The sequence below is a fragment of the Parasteatoda tepidariorum genome, chromosome 5 (genome assembly GCF_982258835.1).
Source record: "Parasteatoda tepidariorum strain Cologne lab strain chromosome 5, Ptep-v5.0, whole genome shotgun sequence".
Taxonomy (NCBI): Eukaryota; Metazoa; Arthropoda; class Arachnida; order Araneae; family Theridiidae; genus Parasteatoda; species Parasteatoda tepidariorum.
In genome coordinates, this window is record NC_141759.1 from 4,023,379 (window position 1) to 4,040,064 (window position 16,686).

Below are 16,686 nucleotides of genomic sequence, written 5' to 3' on the forward strand. Positions count from 1 at the left end.
TTGTCCAATTGTACAGCAAAATAAGCAATTCAACCACTTTTCAATAAAATTTTATTATGTACAGGAAATCGGATATGAAACCATCGTTTACCAATCATTATCATCGTTGTCATAGTTTCCTCTTAAAGATGAAAGAAGGACATCTTGGACCGGTCGTCGAGGATTGCACTCCAAATCCGTTTTCAATACCCCTACTTCAGATAACATCCACTCAAGCTCTAAAAAAATAAAATATTTTTAAATACTAAGCATTTCCATTATTTAGATTTAATATCCAGAGCTTAACACAATAATGAATGTTCATCTTAGGTGAAAGGGGTGTATTCAATAAAAAGAAGAAAATTAAACTTTTATCAGTCAGAATCAATGTTGAAAAAAAATTGAAATAACATTGGATTCATTATATTAATCAGTATCTAAGTTTTTCTTCTAGAAATTTAAAACCTCATATAAGGAGTTTAATTTTCATTCAATTACAAATGGTTTTATTAAAATAAAAAACATTGCTGGACTGATAGTCATAGGTCCGATTTACTTTATTTTATATCATTCATAAATGTATTGTGTTGACCTGGATTTTTGGGAAAGTTTCTACATCATCAAAAACTTTATTGTTAATGATCTCACTGCGATGCCACATTTGTGAAAAATTTAGAAATCATTATTTTATTTTTTGTCATTTTAAAGTTGTACATTTGTGACACTAAAACGTGTATAGGTTTTAAAAAAAAAAATACAGTGACGCCTCTCGGGAGAGACCACTCCCCGTTTCACAGTAAAATGGTCGTTCTTAGAGATCACCTCCATTGACTTCAAAATTGGTATCGCATGCTTTTTTAAAAACTATTTTAATTTTAGTGTTATTTTCTTGGTGCGGAGATGCCACTTTGGTTGCCCTTGGAAAAAGACGGATCGAGGAGTAAAATTTAGCACTTATAAAAAAGATCCCAACTGATATAATTATGAGTAAAAACAAATGTTCCCATTAGGAATGATTAAGCTATTTTAAATAAATAAACAATTATATTTTTTGTTTAAGTTTTCAATTAATTTTATATCATAAAAATTAGTTAACTTAAACTTCTCACCTTTTAACTAATTAGAAGGTGAGAAGAGGTTTGTTTATTGGATCTTTATCTTTTCTAAGATAAATTTTTTTCCTCCTAATATAACTTTCAACTCTAAAAGTGACTGCAACATGAGGTTCTATCGTCAAATATAGCTCTCTAAATATGAGCCTCACACAAACATTTTGAATGAAGCTTAATCTATTTATCATTATTTTATATATATATATAAATATATATTGCATTTCATTATTTGACCTTTTCTGCATTTGGTGCGGATGTTTTCCCGGTCGCTGGTAGAGGTTTTACTGGTCTCTCCTAAAGGTTTTCTTCAACAGAAAGTCTTTGAAAAAAATTCTGTGCCTCCCAAAAGTGATCGTAAATAGAGGTGGTCTTTCCTGGAGTTTTCACTCTATCACAAAGGAGTACTCTTGTAAATTTATGCAAAGAGAGATTATGTAGAGAAGAATAAGTTCATAAAAGATTAAAAACAGCAGAAGAGATTGGATTTGGGTCGAAGAGAGAAGATATGTTGTCACATCAGAGACAGAAGGATATCTTGTTTAAAAAATGCTGTTGTAATTTAAGATGGTCAAAATTAACTTATAAAAAAAATATCTTCGGATTTTAATCCATTTATTCAACACACTCGCTTACAGTCTATTTTAAGGAAACACCAGTTAAAGACCACACAAGACTGATTCTCACACCTTGGTTCTCAACCTTATGACATTATATTTTTAGCCATTAAATCACAGATATATCAAGGGTTGTACAAAGATGTAGAAATATTATGCCGAATATTCGTTACATCAATAATTTTAAGAAATCCTAATTACTAACTATTAGGAAACCTGACATTGCAGATGATGGTTCTTTTATCTAACATCTTAACCATTCTTCTATCTAAATTTTGATTAAGATAATCCCCAATGTAATTAATTTAAGTATAATTTGGAGAGTATTGTCAGTGGATTGGCATGATTGATACTGCTGATCCACAGAATGTTACAGCATTCATTTGATGAGTACTTATAACAAGCCCTGATTTAAGGAAGAAATCGAAAATACAGTACAGAACCCGTTATCCGGAAATCAGAAAACCAAAAAACCGGAACGAAATTCGATGAATTTTCCCGCCATTTTTTAAAAAAAAAAATTTTCTCATAAGATTTTAGGATTTTTCTTTCTTTTTTGAAAGATTTTTACCTTACCATCATTTTGGAAATAATCATTAGTGTATTACTTCATCGTTTTTCCTTCTTTTTAAGATTATTTTAGATCCAAAGAAGATCCACTAGATTTTAGATCCAAAAAAAAAAAATTTTAGTTGGGTTTAACAATAAAAAAAACTGCTTTTTGCAGCGATTCAGAAAACCGTAAAAATCAGTTATTCGGAATAGCGATGGTCCCGATAGTTCCGGATAATCGGTTCCCTACTGTACTTTGTTGGTACAATATTAATTCGATACAGTGTAACTCACTTTTAAAAAACAAACCCTTGTTTTAATAAGCAGTATTTTGCTGATATAAAATTTCTACTTAACAACAGCTCAGCTAATTCCTTCCTGGAAAAATTCCTTTTTAATATTTTTGCCGGTCAACAAATTCTTTTTCGATATTTTTCATGGTGACGAATTCTTTCGTTTTTGTTGTTTCTTTTTTTCATGCCATGAATCTTGTATGAAAAACAATAACACAACACAAAAAGACAATAAAATAGTACAAAACTTTCGTATTATCTTCTTTTTCAATGGCGCACCAGCCCAGGGTGGGCCATGGCCTTTTTCGGAATTTAGTTCCAAGCTGCCCTCTACTTGGATACTCTTCCAATTTATGTCTTTGATAACTTTTAAATCTGTTTTTAGACAGCCTATCCACCAGATCCCTGGTCTTCCCCTTTTTCGGGCTCCAGTTGGTTTTGCACTGAAGACCTATTTGCTGGCTCAGTCATTCTAATCAGTCTATTTTAAACTTTGACCATATATATAAATTTTATTAAGTCTGACTCTTTGTAGATAGTATGAAATTCTGAATTTGTTCTTCTCCGAGTATCAATACACTTTACATCTCACATTTCAGTAACTATGGGGCTGATAAAAACTTTGTAGAGAAGTAATTTTGTTTCTCTGTTAATGAGGTTAGATTTTTAAATATTTGTGTACTCCATAAAACATCTGTTACCAGCTGTAATTCTGTTGCATAGTTCTGGTGTTACATCATTCATAGTGTTCAATTAAGAGCCCAAATAGGTGAAACTGTGGCATAACTAACTACCACTACAAATATTAAATACCAAATCGCTAGTATATAACACATGTTAACTCGATTCTATCTTGAGGTACCTTTTGATAGATGAAGGTTGAAATGAGGGGGATTTAATTTATCGACTATGTCAACCTTCATCTATCAAAAGGTACTTCTTGATAGATGAAGGTTGACACAGTCAAAAATTAAATCCCCGCAATGGTGACCTGCGAACGTGATAAGAACTTGCCAATATTGATGGTTGATCCACATTAAAACAGTTGATTTGCTTTAAAAAAAAACTGCTCAAAGAAAGAAAGAAAAAGCCGGTGAAGTAAATAAAGTCTCCCGGTAATAAACAAAAATGAAGAAGAAGAAAAAAATCAGCGGAATGCTATAAATAAATATTAAGAAAAGAAAAAAAATTAGCGAAATGCTATAAAAAATGAAGAAAATATATAATGAGCAAAAATTATATAAAAATATAAACAGCATGAATCAGCTAGTGGTAATCGTTTATCGAATTCTATCACAGATAAAATTCTGGAAGGGGAGTAATGTGGCGTAACTACCACTACAAATAATAAATACCAAACCACTAGTATATAAGACATGTTAACTTGATTCTATGAAGAGGTACCTTTTGATAGATGAAGGTTGACACAGTCAAAAATTAAATCCCCACAAAACTATAAACTACTTCAAAACTGTAGTCATGTATGTGGTTTGGTTGATTGAAAGATGTAGTTTTTGCCTCATTTTCCAAGGAAAGAAGCCCCCGGGGTCCGAACGACTATAGCATTATCATCAGCAAATGCAAAAATTTGCACACTTTTGTGGAAAATAGTTCTTCTGATGTTAATTACAGAATATTTTGGAGAGCAAGGTTAAAAAGTAAGCAAGCCAGTGGGTCACCCTTTCTGAGATCTTTTGTATTAAACAGAAACAAATAAAATTAAGTAGCATATTTCAAATTTAGTAAGTATGTATGATCTTTTATTATTTTTTTAAAAAAAACTTTTTTAGCATTCTGTTGAAACAAGCAAATATTGCACACCCTCTACGCCTGTCATAAGCACGTTCCAACAGTACATCATAAAAATATTTAAAAAATTTATTTAATTATTTAAACAATAATGTAATAGTGAGACTAATTCTACACTCATAGTTCTGTGATTTTTGTTACACAACAACAAAGCCAACTAGAATCAAATTTCGATATAAATGACGCAAAGTTGTTTCACTAAAACTTACCGTCTGCCTTAAATGCGAGATTTCCGAATGCTTCCTGTCCAATAAACTTCTCTTTCAGTTGTCCCTCGTAATAGATGAAAAGCGTGGGCAGATTTTTGTCAGGGTATCCTTCAATGCATGTATCTGAAATGCTCTTCAGAAATTTGACATCTTTGAATTTTCTTGCCAGAGTATGCATGTAATTATTGATCATCGCACACAAAGGAATGCTAAAGAAAGACAACAAAAAAATTAACTCATTTTGCTATCAAATTGTTTTCATTTGTGTTAACTATAGGACAAAATTGAGAAATTTTGATACTGGAGAAGTGGTTATATCACAATCTATAAAATAATATCACATATCTCAAGAATATATTTATAATTTATTTTAAAAAAAATAATTGAACTTAAACAAATTATTCTTCTTTATATAAAAAGTTATTTAAATCATGCCAACCCTGCATGCGAGGCTTAGGAAAGAAAAGAAAATAGAAGAAATATAACAAAGAAGGAAAAATCAAATAATGCAACACACAGAAAATAAATACATCGCAATATGTCTTACGCAGGTTTGTAAAGATGGAGAACCACCCAGATTCCAGAACCAGCCTTATTTACTTGTTCTACATAATCAGCAGCCGATATATCTCGAACATCGCCAAATATATCTTTAGAAGCTGCTTCCTTCATCTCAGCTATTCTCTTCTGCCTAGATATATTCAAAATATATTTTATATACATTCAAAATAATATTTATTTTCAGTACTAGAGACCTTATTAAAGGGGTCCATTTAGGAGAAACGTGAACTAGTTAGTGAACCCCCCCCCCTATTCATTGTTTTATTGTAAATAGAAATCCTTCACAATATTTTAATTCTAAAATCTGAGTTCGCAAAATTCTTCTTCTGAAAGCCAAAGGTGATGGCGTTTTTAATTTCTAATTTTAAATCGCATTACTCCTAAAGAGGACGTCATACTTTGGGGGAAACATTTCGTCGCAAATTATCTTTTATCCCCATAACTAATAGAAAAAGTGAATTCAGACAAACACCTTTATGGTTTACTCTAGGTTTGGCCAAATTAACTTTTTTTTCCTTTTAAATTAGTCATACAAGTGATAGAGAATTTGCTATGAAAATTTTTCCTTATGTATGGCGTCTTTTTAAAGGACATGGTTTTTGTAAGTTTTTTCTCAGAAAAAAAAAACTTTATTTTCACATATTCACAAGAATCGAATTCAACAGTAATTTTAACATAATAAAATAAGTACATTTTTCACAAAAAAATCTTGTTACTTTTCATGAAATAACAAAAAGAGAACTACTCTATTTTCACAAATTGGTTAGTAGATTTATTTTTCTCAAAAAGTCTGGAATAACTCCACAGTAGACTATTAATTATCTACAGACCGATTATCAACTTAGCTGTTTATCTGTAGTTCAATGTTAGACCAAAATTTTTTGTTAATGTTAAAATCACTTTGTTCATTTGAGTTATTTTGTTTGTCAGAGATTTTATTCTATGATAATTTGTATCCTTTAATATCACAATATTTTGTCAATGTGAATTTCCATTGTCTTATACCTTTTTTTTTCTCGTGATATACTTTACCACAGTATTTTGTGAAATAGAGGTTCTGTTTCACAATTGCTTGTTCTTGCTGGAATAGTTGAGTTCATAGTGAAAAATACTAAGCAAACATAATGAAAAACTCATCGTTGAACTTACAAAAAACTTTTATTAGAAAAAATATATAACTTAACTTAAACATCACATAACTGTTTAAAAAGAAAGCATAATCCACAAGAGTATTCAGAGCCTGACCAAGGCAGGGTGGGTCCCCAAAACAAAATATCACAGTGTAAAATCCGTCAATTTTATGTTAGCTTCTTCATTAATCCATCGTATGAACACAATCTATATTTCGTAAATCAGTGGCTTTCTAAGGCGGAATTCAGCCAAATTTTTATAATTACGATGGACAAATTGGGCCAATCAAAAGCCTGTATTTTTTACATATCGCAAAATGTGATATGTTTAGAAAAATTCAGATTTTTGATTAACTTTAATTAAGCCATCGTAATTGCGAAAATTTAGCTGAATTCCACCCTTTTACCATTAAGGATATGAATTTTTCATGGCTAGACGATTAAGATAACAATCAGAAAACCGCACAGAAATAGGATTGTCAGAAAATCAATAAAATGCACAAAACGATATTTTGTCTGACCATTGGAAGGGGTGGGGACTTTATAGCTATTTTAGGTTCTAGTCAATCTTCTTGTCATCTATAATGAGATGAAAAATTTTAAATACCTCCATAAAAATTGGTTCTACATTACTGAAGTTGTGAAGCAGAGGGAGGCCACTAAAGAGGTTTTTGTCCCGGGCCCCGATTAAGCTAAGTCGAACCCTGATAATATTCTACTCTCCATCACATAAAACAGCTGTAGTCGCTCCATACATTCATATATACAAATCTAATCTGGATGTGTCTTATATATATGACTTTTTAAGTAACTAATCTTCATGGTATAAGATTAAATTTCAACTTAGTAAGTATACATATGACGCTTCATTCACTTTTATAAATTTTCATGAAAGGAAAATTTTTAACGTAATTAAAGTAGCCTAAAAATTCTGAAACAGCAAATCTATAGATACTTCAATCATTTTTGTGTGGTTTTGGATGGTTCTACAAATCAAATATTTGCCATTTTAGAATTCTTTTAGTAGAAACCAGATCAGAGGAATGAAAGCAAAATTAAGTGGAGAAGTGGCACGCCTGTCATACTTTATTGTTGTTTAATTAGAAATACTAAAAATTTATCTAAAACAGTATATACTACAGTGTAACGTCCCATATCCGGACGTCCCTTTTCCGGAAGGGTCTATTTCCCGGACACTTTTTAACAATCAAAATAAACAAACATTTCTTCATCTTCCCCTCTCCTTTAAAAAAAAAAAAAACGAAGTTTTTTGACAGGTATTTCCCCCCTTTCAGCTACTAGAGATCTATGCATTGAACCCATAAATCAACAGAAAAGAGAACAGAAGATCTACTAAGACCATGATGCTCCACCTCTGGAATGCAGGAAAGGGGGGGGGGATTTATTTTCAAAAGAGCACAACTGAGTCCCCTCCCTCCCCCTTCTTTCCTATGCAGCTGGCTAGTAAAAGAGGCATTTCCTGGAACCCTTTTATTTGAGTGTCAGGGGAAGAAGAAATACTGTGAAAAAGGGTAAACACAGCAAATGTTAAAGTGGAGGGGGAATCCCCTTTAGTCACACAAGAAAAAATAAAGAGAACCCAATCAGCATGCCACGCTTTTATGCTTGATTGATAGCCAATGATGGGAGAGAAAATAAGAATTTGTCACTACCCCGTCCTCAACTTGAATGACAAGTAAGGAGGAAATTAATTTTTCTTCTCCACCTACCCACCTTAATGAATGACGGGAATTTCCCCTTCTTGCTTGAATCGTTCTAGTTCAAAATGGCGGAGAGAGCAATTAATATTTTCATAACTGTGAATTTTTTTCGTTTTCTATAATTATTTTTTTTCTAATATTTTATTTATGATTGATTAGATATCATTCAAATACTAAAACATTATTGCCCAAAAAATAATGTTTATTTATTTTCTGCTTCTTAGATTCAGATCATTTTAAGCTTTGTTTACCTTGGAGGTCAATTATACGGAAAAATTAAATATACGGACTTCGGGAAGTCCTGCCGATTCCGGATACGCGACTTTCCACTGTATTAATTTTACAAACACTAAGTGGCACATAAAGAATTCATTACATTGACATAAAGATAATACAGTGAAATCTGTCACATTGACCACCTATTTAAATTGACCCATTGGCCATGAATCAAATTTATCTTTTGTATTAGAAGTAAACCCAATCCAGAAGACAAGCGATCTCCTGGATCAAGTAGAGGGAGAAATTTGCCTTCATGGAGGACTTTTAGATGGAATTAACCCGCACTTGTGTTACATGGAGAGGGCTACCACAAAAAAAACCCCACGGTTAGCCTGACAGCAAGGGGACTCTAACCCATGAACCGTCTACCGCTGAGAATATTTTATGTCAGCACTGTGGTCGGTGCTAGCCAGATGCGTATCAACCAGCCATCGATGGGATTCGAACAAGATTCACCTCATTGGAAGGTGAACGCTGAGCCATCACGGCTCGTCTATCTTGTATTTGATTTCTATTGTAAGTCAAATTTGTCATAGAGTGTTATTGAATGCTACTCTAAATCCTTCATAAAATGATCAACATGAAATGTACTAGGAAATTTTCTATGCTATAATACAGAGGGTGAACAAAATAATGAACAATGAAACAATATATATATATATATATATATATATATATATATATATATATATATATATATATATATATATATATATATATACTTACTGGTTGAAGAAAATAATGGAAAAACTTCTATATTAGTACATATTTTTCTCAAGAAATATGTAAAGAATTATTTTATAACTTTGGAAATGCATGTTCAGATTATGCAATTTCTAATGCTTAAGTTAAAAGCACTTCGAGGTTTCAGGGACCGACAATAAATTAAGAACGGAATTTATCTTAGGTTTTTTTGCTATAACTTTAAAAATTTCATTAAACAAAATTTTTTCAAAAATTTAAAATTAATAACAAATTTATTGTTTTAAAATTTGAGAAAATTTTTTCTAAAACTGCAAAAGATATAAGTAAGTAAAGTAGTTCCTTAAACTGCGCAGGTGCAGATAAATTGTAACAATCTTTTTACATAATTTTGTAATGAATCGTAATTGACATATAATAAAAAAAAAAGTCTGATTTGAATATCCTAAAAATTTTAAAAGTATCAAGCAATTTTCCAAGCTTTCTTTTCAAGATTACGAAAACTACTTAGAAAATTACTTGAAACTCTTTAAAATAAGATATTCATATCAGACTTTTTCATTAGTTGCTAAATACAGTTCACTAATTTATAAAGTAAAAAATTCTGTATTTTCTGTACATGTGCACTATAAAATAACTACAACTTTAATTACTTATATCTTTTGCAGTTTTAAACAAATATTATGCAAATTTTGAAACAATAATTTTATTAACAATTTTAAATTTATTCAAACATTTTGTTTAATTTTATTGAATATTTTTAAAAATTATGCCAAAAAGGCACAAGACAAAAAAATTAGTTTTTTACAAAAATGTCCATATTTCCTAAATTTTTTCCAAACATAAATTAAAGTATTATTTCTGAAAGAAAAAAAAACCTTCATGTGTAATATGTAAAAAAAATGTGATAATAGAAAATGCAGAAGTTATGGTATAAAGCAGTGGTCCCCAGTCAGCAGACCGGAACAGGTCTGTGGAGCAAAAAGTACCGGGCTGCCAAAGGAATTATTTCCATTTCAATTACTGTGGTGTATTTTTCTCGGATTTGTGCGACTTTCTTTGGACGAGAAGTTAATTAGGAGCTCATGGATGTCACCTAAAACCGCACCAGTACCACAAGAGCAACTATTCTTTTCTTTTGAAGGCATGTGTACATGCAACTAAATTAAAATTAATAGATCAAACGCATTTAAAATATGAAAACTATCAGCATCCGCTCCTCCTCAATGGGCCGCAGTAACTTCATCATCGTTGACTGGTCCGTGGTGGTAAAAAAGTTGGAGAGCACGGGTATAAAACATAATAAAAATAAGTTTTGAAAGGGGTAAATTGATACTAAGTTATTCATATTTATCTCATTCTTTATATTGCATTGATATTTCATGATTGATGAATGCCCGACTTATAATGGGTGTATAAGTCGAACTTTTGAATGTCGTTACATTTTGGGGGTTTAAAAAGTCGACTTATACACTAGTATATACAGTAATTATTGATCAGCAATTCATTTCATATCTTAAATCAATAAATACATTCTAAAATCATTGATTTTATTAAATAGTTTTGTAAAATAGTTCATTGATTTGTTTATTTAAAATAAATAAAATTGGGGTCTCTTATGGCTCATTATTAAATAAAATTTAGATTTGACCATTTAAATCAAGTCAAATAAGTTTTTCTGGGAGAGAATACTTTCGATTGACTCTCAACAAATCTGGAAAGCATTTTAGAATAGAATAATTTTTTTGGTTTATAATATTCATTGAGTTCTTTTTCTTTATTCATTTTATTGGAAATGGCAACAATAAAAGGAATACTTGAAATGTATAGTTATAGAACAATTTCTGCTATTTGTAATATTTCAGAAAGTTGTACACATTTGTACCTGTATTCCAGTAAAACTCTTTCATCTTCTTCATCTTCAATAAGTTCAAGCTCTTCAAGCGAGAAATCTTCTATTGCTTTCTCAGCTTCTTCTAAATAAATATTTTAGAAAACCTGAATAAGTATCAAAATCGAAAGAATATGTTTAAGGCAAGCTAAGTTTCATACCTTACTTATGTTATTAAAGAAAGAGTGTTTTTAAAGAAAGTGTTGTATGAATTTAAAATTTTTTATATGTAGAAATTAAGAGTTTCAAATAACATAATAGATTAGTCTATTGATATAACTTTTTGTAACAATTCTGGAACGAAAAAAACTATTTTTTTAAAATATAGAAAATTGTTTCAAGAGGTAACATGGTGTTGTGCCAGGGACCATTGAGTATTATTCCTTGAATATTCCTCCATTGAGTAATACTCGTTGAATATTTCTCCATTGAGTATTACTTTCTGGAGTTTTGCCAGGAACCATTGAGTATTACTCCTTGAATACTACTCCATTTAATATTACTACTTGAATATTTCTCCATTGAATATTTTTTCATGGAGTTGTGCCAGGGACCATTTAGAATTACTCCATAAATATATTTCTCCACTGAGTATTACTTCATAGATTTGTGCCTGGAACCATTGAGTATTACTCCTTGAATATTCTTCATGGAGTTGTGCCCTATTACTACTCTATAACAGTCATTTGAGTTCATTTCTTTTAAACTTGTAAATTGAATTAATATGGGTACTCAAGCAATTAAAATTTAATTTTTTTGTAGATTATGATAAATCGAGTTAAACATAATATAGATGAATAATTAAATTTAATATTTAAAAAATGTAATAGCAATATTAAAAGTTTTACGAATGGCAAAATTGACAGTGTAAAATTTGCATTAACTGAATCTGTTGCACATATCTTGGATGGATCTGAGGTATCACAAGTTGATACAGTTTATTTATCCCTGACAATAATGGTCTACAGGAGGCACTGCGAACAGGTAAACAAAGTGCATTATTTGTCTGTCGAGTTAGATTAGTTGTTTCTAGTGGGAGAATTTTCGAATTGCATCAGGCTATGATTGATAGGCAAAACCTTCTTTAGGAAGCTCTCTGTACTCAGTACTAGGTGGCACAATTCGAGCTCTACAGTTGCAAATTTCGTTACTCTTAAAAAAAAAAAAAATTGATGAAATAAGCATTTGATTTTAAAAGTAGCACTTAGATTTTCGAATTTATCTCCCTTAGTTCTGTTTTCAAATACAAGTGGCTTTATTATTCTAATCAATATTGATTGAAAAAAAATGCTCAGCAACTACAAAATCAAAACAAAACAAAATCATTCGCAACACTCCTGACAAACCTGAAATAGTCTAATAATATCTGTTGTCACAGGTATCTGAATGCAAAAAAAAAAAGTGATTCATTAGGTTGGCAAATAATGACACTAGTTCAAGGTAGACCACTCTCTTATTTGTGAACACAAATATAAATTCCAATCAACAAGAAATACTTTTAAAAATTAACACAATAACATTCAAATTAGAGTGAAATTAAATCAAACGTTTTTGCCACCGTATAAGTCGACTCCCTTCTTTTGATTATGGAATAGAAAATTACTGGCATGTTAGGTATTTAAAATGATAGCTGAAAAAACCAAATAGGAAAATTTCCAAAATTAAAAATAAAAGTTATCAAGTCTAAAAAAATCTTTCAAGTTAAAAATATTTCACATTGTTTTCTCTGGACAGATTATATTTGTCCTGAAATAAAATGGGGAGGACTTTTTATGGGTCTCAGTAAATGAAGATGAAGTAGAATCCACTGCAGAGTGGGATCTGTATGGCTACATCAGTACGACAATCCGACACAGGTGATGCTATGGAATCATTAAATTTGTTGCTTTATGATACATTTTGCATTGTATTTTTTTGTTTAAATATGCTTGTATAATTATCTTAACTTTCTTATTCTCAATTTTTTCTGAACATAATTTAAAGTATTGTTTCTTAAAATAAAAATAAATAAAAACTTAAGGTGTAAGGAAAATATGATAAGAGAAAATGCAAAATTAATTTTAAAAACATATTAATAATGTGTGGTTAATTGATACAGTGTTATTCTTAGCTATCTCATTGTATATAATACATCAATATTTCAAGATCAATGAATGTCCGCTTTTTTTTAAAATTTTGAAGATTTGGGAGGTCGACTTATACACCATGACATACAGTAATAATAATACTAATAAATTTACTTCTTATTTTCTCTTCTACAGTGTTGTCCACAATGTTTATAATTTCTTCTTCTGTGATGGCTTTCTCCTTTTGAGGCAGAACACCTACTCTTCGCAGGGCATCGTTCCATTGAGTGTCCGCATTAGGATCCTAACAACAACAGTGTTTAGTATAAACGTTTATATCTTGTATGTGGCTCATTCCAGTTGAAATGGGCCAAAATTAAAATAAAACTTGCGGCCACCATGTCACAGATTTGTATGAAATCTTTTTGCGAAAAAGTACTTAAAGGAAAACGACTAGAATAGTTTTTTAAAAAAATTTTGAACCAAAACTAAGCTTACACGGCCATTTTGAAATTTAACATAATTTAACAAAATTGCATAATTACAGATGGTGGCTGATATATTAACAATGCATGCATTTTTCTTTTTATTTCTGAGCCTATTTTCTAATATTTCATATAATATTAAACATCATACCTATTATACAAAAGATTAAAAAAAAAGAAAATAAAAAAATAATAAAACAGGATAGTTTTACTATTAAAAAGTAAAAAAATAGTTTTTAACCAAAATACTTCTGGATCTTTTTTAGAATAAAATACTAATAAATTTACTTCTAAACATAAAAAGTGGTAAAAACATAAAAAGTTACATAAAAAGTGGTAATAAACACAAAAACAAATTTTATTGATCTCAATTTTTCTGTTCCATTTCACTAAGAATGAGTCTTAGTCTATACTTCATTTTTTCAATAAAAATACTATTTTACACTTTCCTTCACAGTACCTTAAAATAATATCTAAACTAGACTTCTACCTAGACAACTTTAAGGAAAATCACTAAATCCCTCCAACTCTAACCTGATTATCAGCATTAACATACTAAACTGTTTTGAAACATTATGAAATCAATTATAAAGCACAATTGCATTTTGTACATAAATATTTTACTTTGAATATAAAAATACTATTTTTTTTTTTTGCATCTTAGCAGAGCTTGTGAGCATAGTATAATAATACAGATTGAAGAGTTAAGTATACTTAATCACTAAATACTTCAAGAACTCACCGCATTACAATTAAACATCATCACTCGCTGTTTTCAACGAAATTGCTAATTGAATCCGTCATTAGATTTTAATTGATAATTTAATTAAGATTTTAATTGATAATTTAATAAAGACTTTAATTGATAATTTAATTAAGATTTTAATTGATAATTTAATAAAGACTTTAATTGATAATTTAATTAAGATTTTAATTGATAATTTAAGGGTTATAAATTATTGACTTACTCACAATTGTTGGTATTAAGTATTAAAAGAACTTATAAGTTATAGGATAAGGAATTCAAATTTCTAAACACTTAGAAAAAATCCCAGATTCTGGTTTACGAAGGTCACCGGCTTCTGATGATACACGTATCTGTATCAGATACACAACCATATGCAACCTGTAGCCCATTTCAATTGCCAATACTAATTCTTCTATTGCAATCCTTAATCTCCTTTCTTCTCTTTCTTTTTCAAATATATATTTTAAAAAAATGCCATTTAAAATTGAAAAACTCAAAAACAATCATTATTTTTTTACAATTATCTCTTGAATTTGTTTGGTTGCGGTGGATGCATCAAATTCTGCAAATAATTTAACATTTACTGCAAATAAATAACACCTGCGGCAGCTGATCATGTTTTAAAATTGATAAAATCAATATTTAATATCGCTGTAAATTTAAAAAATATATATATATATGCTTCTAAATAAAGTAACAGAAGTAATAACATTGTTCTAAAATAAAGAACACTTCATCAGTTATTATTATGATCAGATGAGAAAAAAATAATTAACAAAAAACAGCAACAGCCATCATAAGAAAATATAAATCATATTAGTAATATACTCATGTATTTGAAACAAAAAAAGAATTGAAGAGTTATTTACCTCCATGTCTCACAGCAGTACTTTGTAAATAACCTGAAATATAAATTTACAAATTTGAATGATCATACAAAAACTTAAACTATAAGTTTCATAATTATTAACTACATAAAATAATCTTAGTAAGATTGGACTCATTTATGTTATTATATCTGGATTATATGTTTAAAAAGAGAATGCAACAAAGGGAAAACAACACATATTTTCTTCTCATATTAAGTTTGAACAAACCCTTTTCTTCTGAGTGTTCCACTTTAAATATAATTTGTTCAATACAACCATAAGAAAACGTTACAGTATTAAAGTTCAAACACAATCTATAATTAATTTTAAAAAATAGTGTTTCTAAACTGCTAATAGTAAACAGTCTGTAAGCAAAACAAAATTTTGTTACTTAAAAAATACACTTGTTAAGTTGTCATAGTCTAAAATAATGCATCAAAAGAAAAATGCATAACATAACGTACCAATGAGAACAATAAAACAATGTGGTAACCCATCTACCTATTTAAAGGATTTTAATAATAATAAGTTTAAATCTCAAAAGCACATAATTTACGTTTTAGATATACTGTTAATTAAATAATACAAATAGGAACTTGAACAAACTTTATTACTAAATTTTAGTTGCTAAAACAAATATTATATGAAGGAGTAAAACAAAAATACACACAAACAAGAAGAGAAAAAAATTGAACTTTTTTTTTTCAAAAGTAATACATCTGATTTTGTAACCTTGATATAATAATTATTAATACATAAATAATACAGAAATAACAAACTTGCTAAAGAAGAATTTAATTTAAAAAAATCATTATAATAAAGAATAATTTCTATGTACAATCAACGCTCTTCCTGTCTTACAAAAACATGAACATTCAAGTTCATTAAATAAAACCCTATTTAGATTAGTTAATGAAAATACTCACTACTAATAAAATTGGAAAAAATTTAATAGTACTATGAGGGTGAATCACAAATTTAGGATATAAATAAACTGACTAACTAATTTAAGAAAAAAATAAACAAGGTTCTTGGCCTCCGATTTCCATAAAAGGGTGGATCCGTAGCAAAAGGAAAGTATTTTCGTTTCTCATCTTAATAAACGAAACAGACTTTACGCTCATCATTCTTGCGATCAAAACGATATTTTTTGTGGAGTTTTATGACTTAAAACTCAAAAAACGGTTTGCACCGCATCGACAGAATATTAATTTCGCACAAACGTTCTGTGTGAAATTAAAAACCACGAGTACTCTTTACATCACTATTGATCCTCCATCCCGTAGCTAAATTTAAAGGTTACAAGCGATTAAATGTCTATTTGATTCATAAGTTTCGGTTCCGAATAAACGGTTGTTTCTCATCTTTCCCGTTTTCTGACCTGAAACTTTATATAGAGAACAAAATTCGGCGACTTTGTGTCAACTTCTAAAAATATAAAATAGTTAAAAAAATTTAGTTTAGTCCAATTATGGAGACTACCGATGTGATAAATCCTCAGAAGGAACACGTAAATAGTATATTTAAAGAATATACGACGCCTTCAAGGCTTCTGCGATCCTTCACCAATCTTTCCAATACCGTTATCCAAACGGCTTTGAGTGGCCAAAGTAAGTTTTTATACGAAATTTTACAAAATGCAGATGACGCTTTTGACGATCCATTC

At 29.7% G+C, this 16,686-nt stretch overlaps 1 protein-coding gene across 1 annotated transcript; it reads right to left on the bottom strand.

Annotated features, from left to right (window-relative positions):
• Positions 1-34: 34 nt before the first annotated feature.
• On the bottom strand, positions 35-16,129 carry viaf (viral IAP-associated factor). Its single transcript, XM_043042591.2, has 7 exons — positions 15,947-16,129; positions 15,021-15,053; positions 13,093-13,222; positions 10,847-10,937; positions 5,116-5,259; positions 4,569-4,777; positions 35-218 (listed from the first exon to the last, which is right to left on the bottom strand). The coding sequence occupies exons 2-7, from the start codon at positions 15,024-15,026 to the stop codon at positions 88-90; spliced, it is 711 nt and encodes a 236-aa protein (XP_042898525.1). The 5' UTR covers positions 15,027-15,053; positions 15,947-16,129; the 3' UTR covers positions 35-87.
• Between the last annotated feature and the right edge of the window lie 557 nt (positions 16,130-16,686).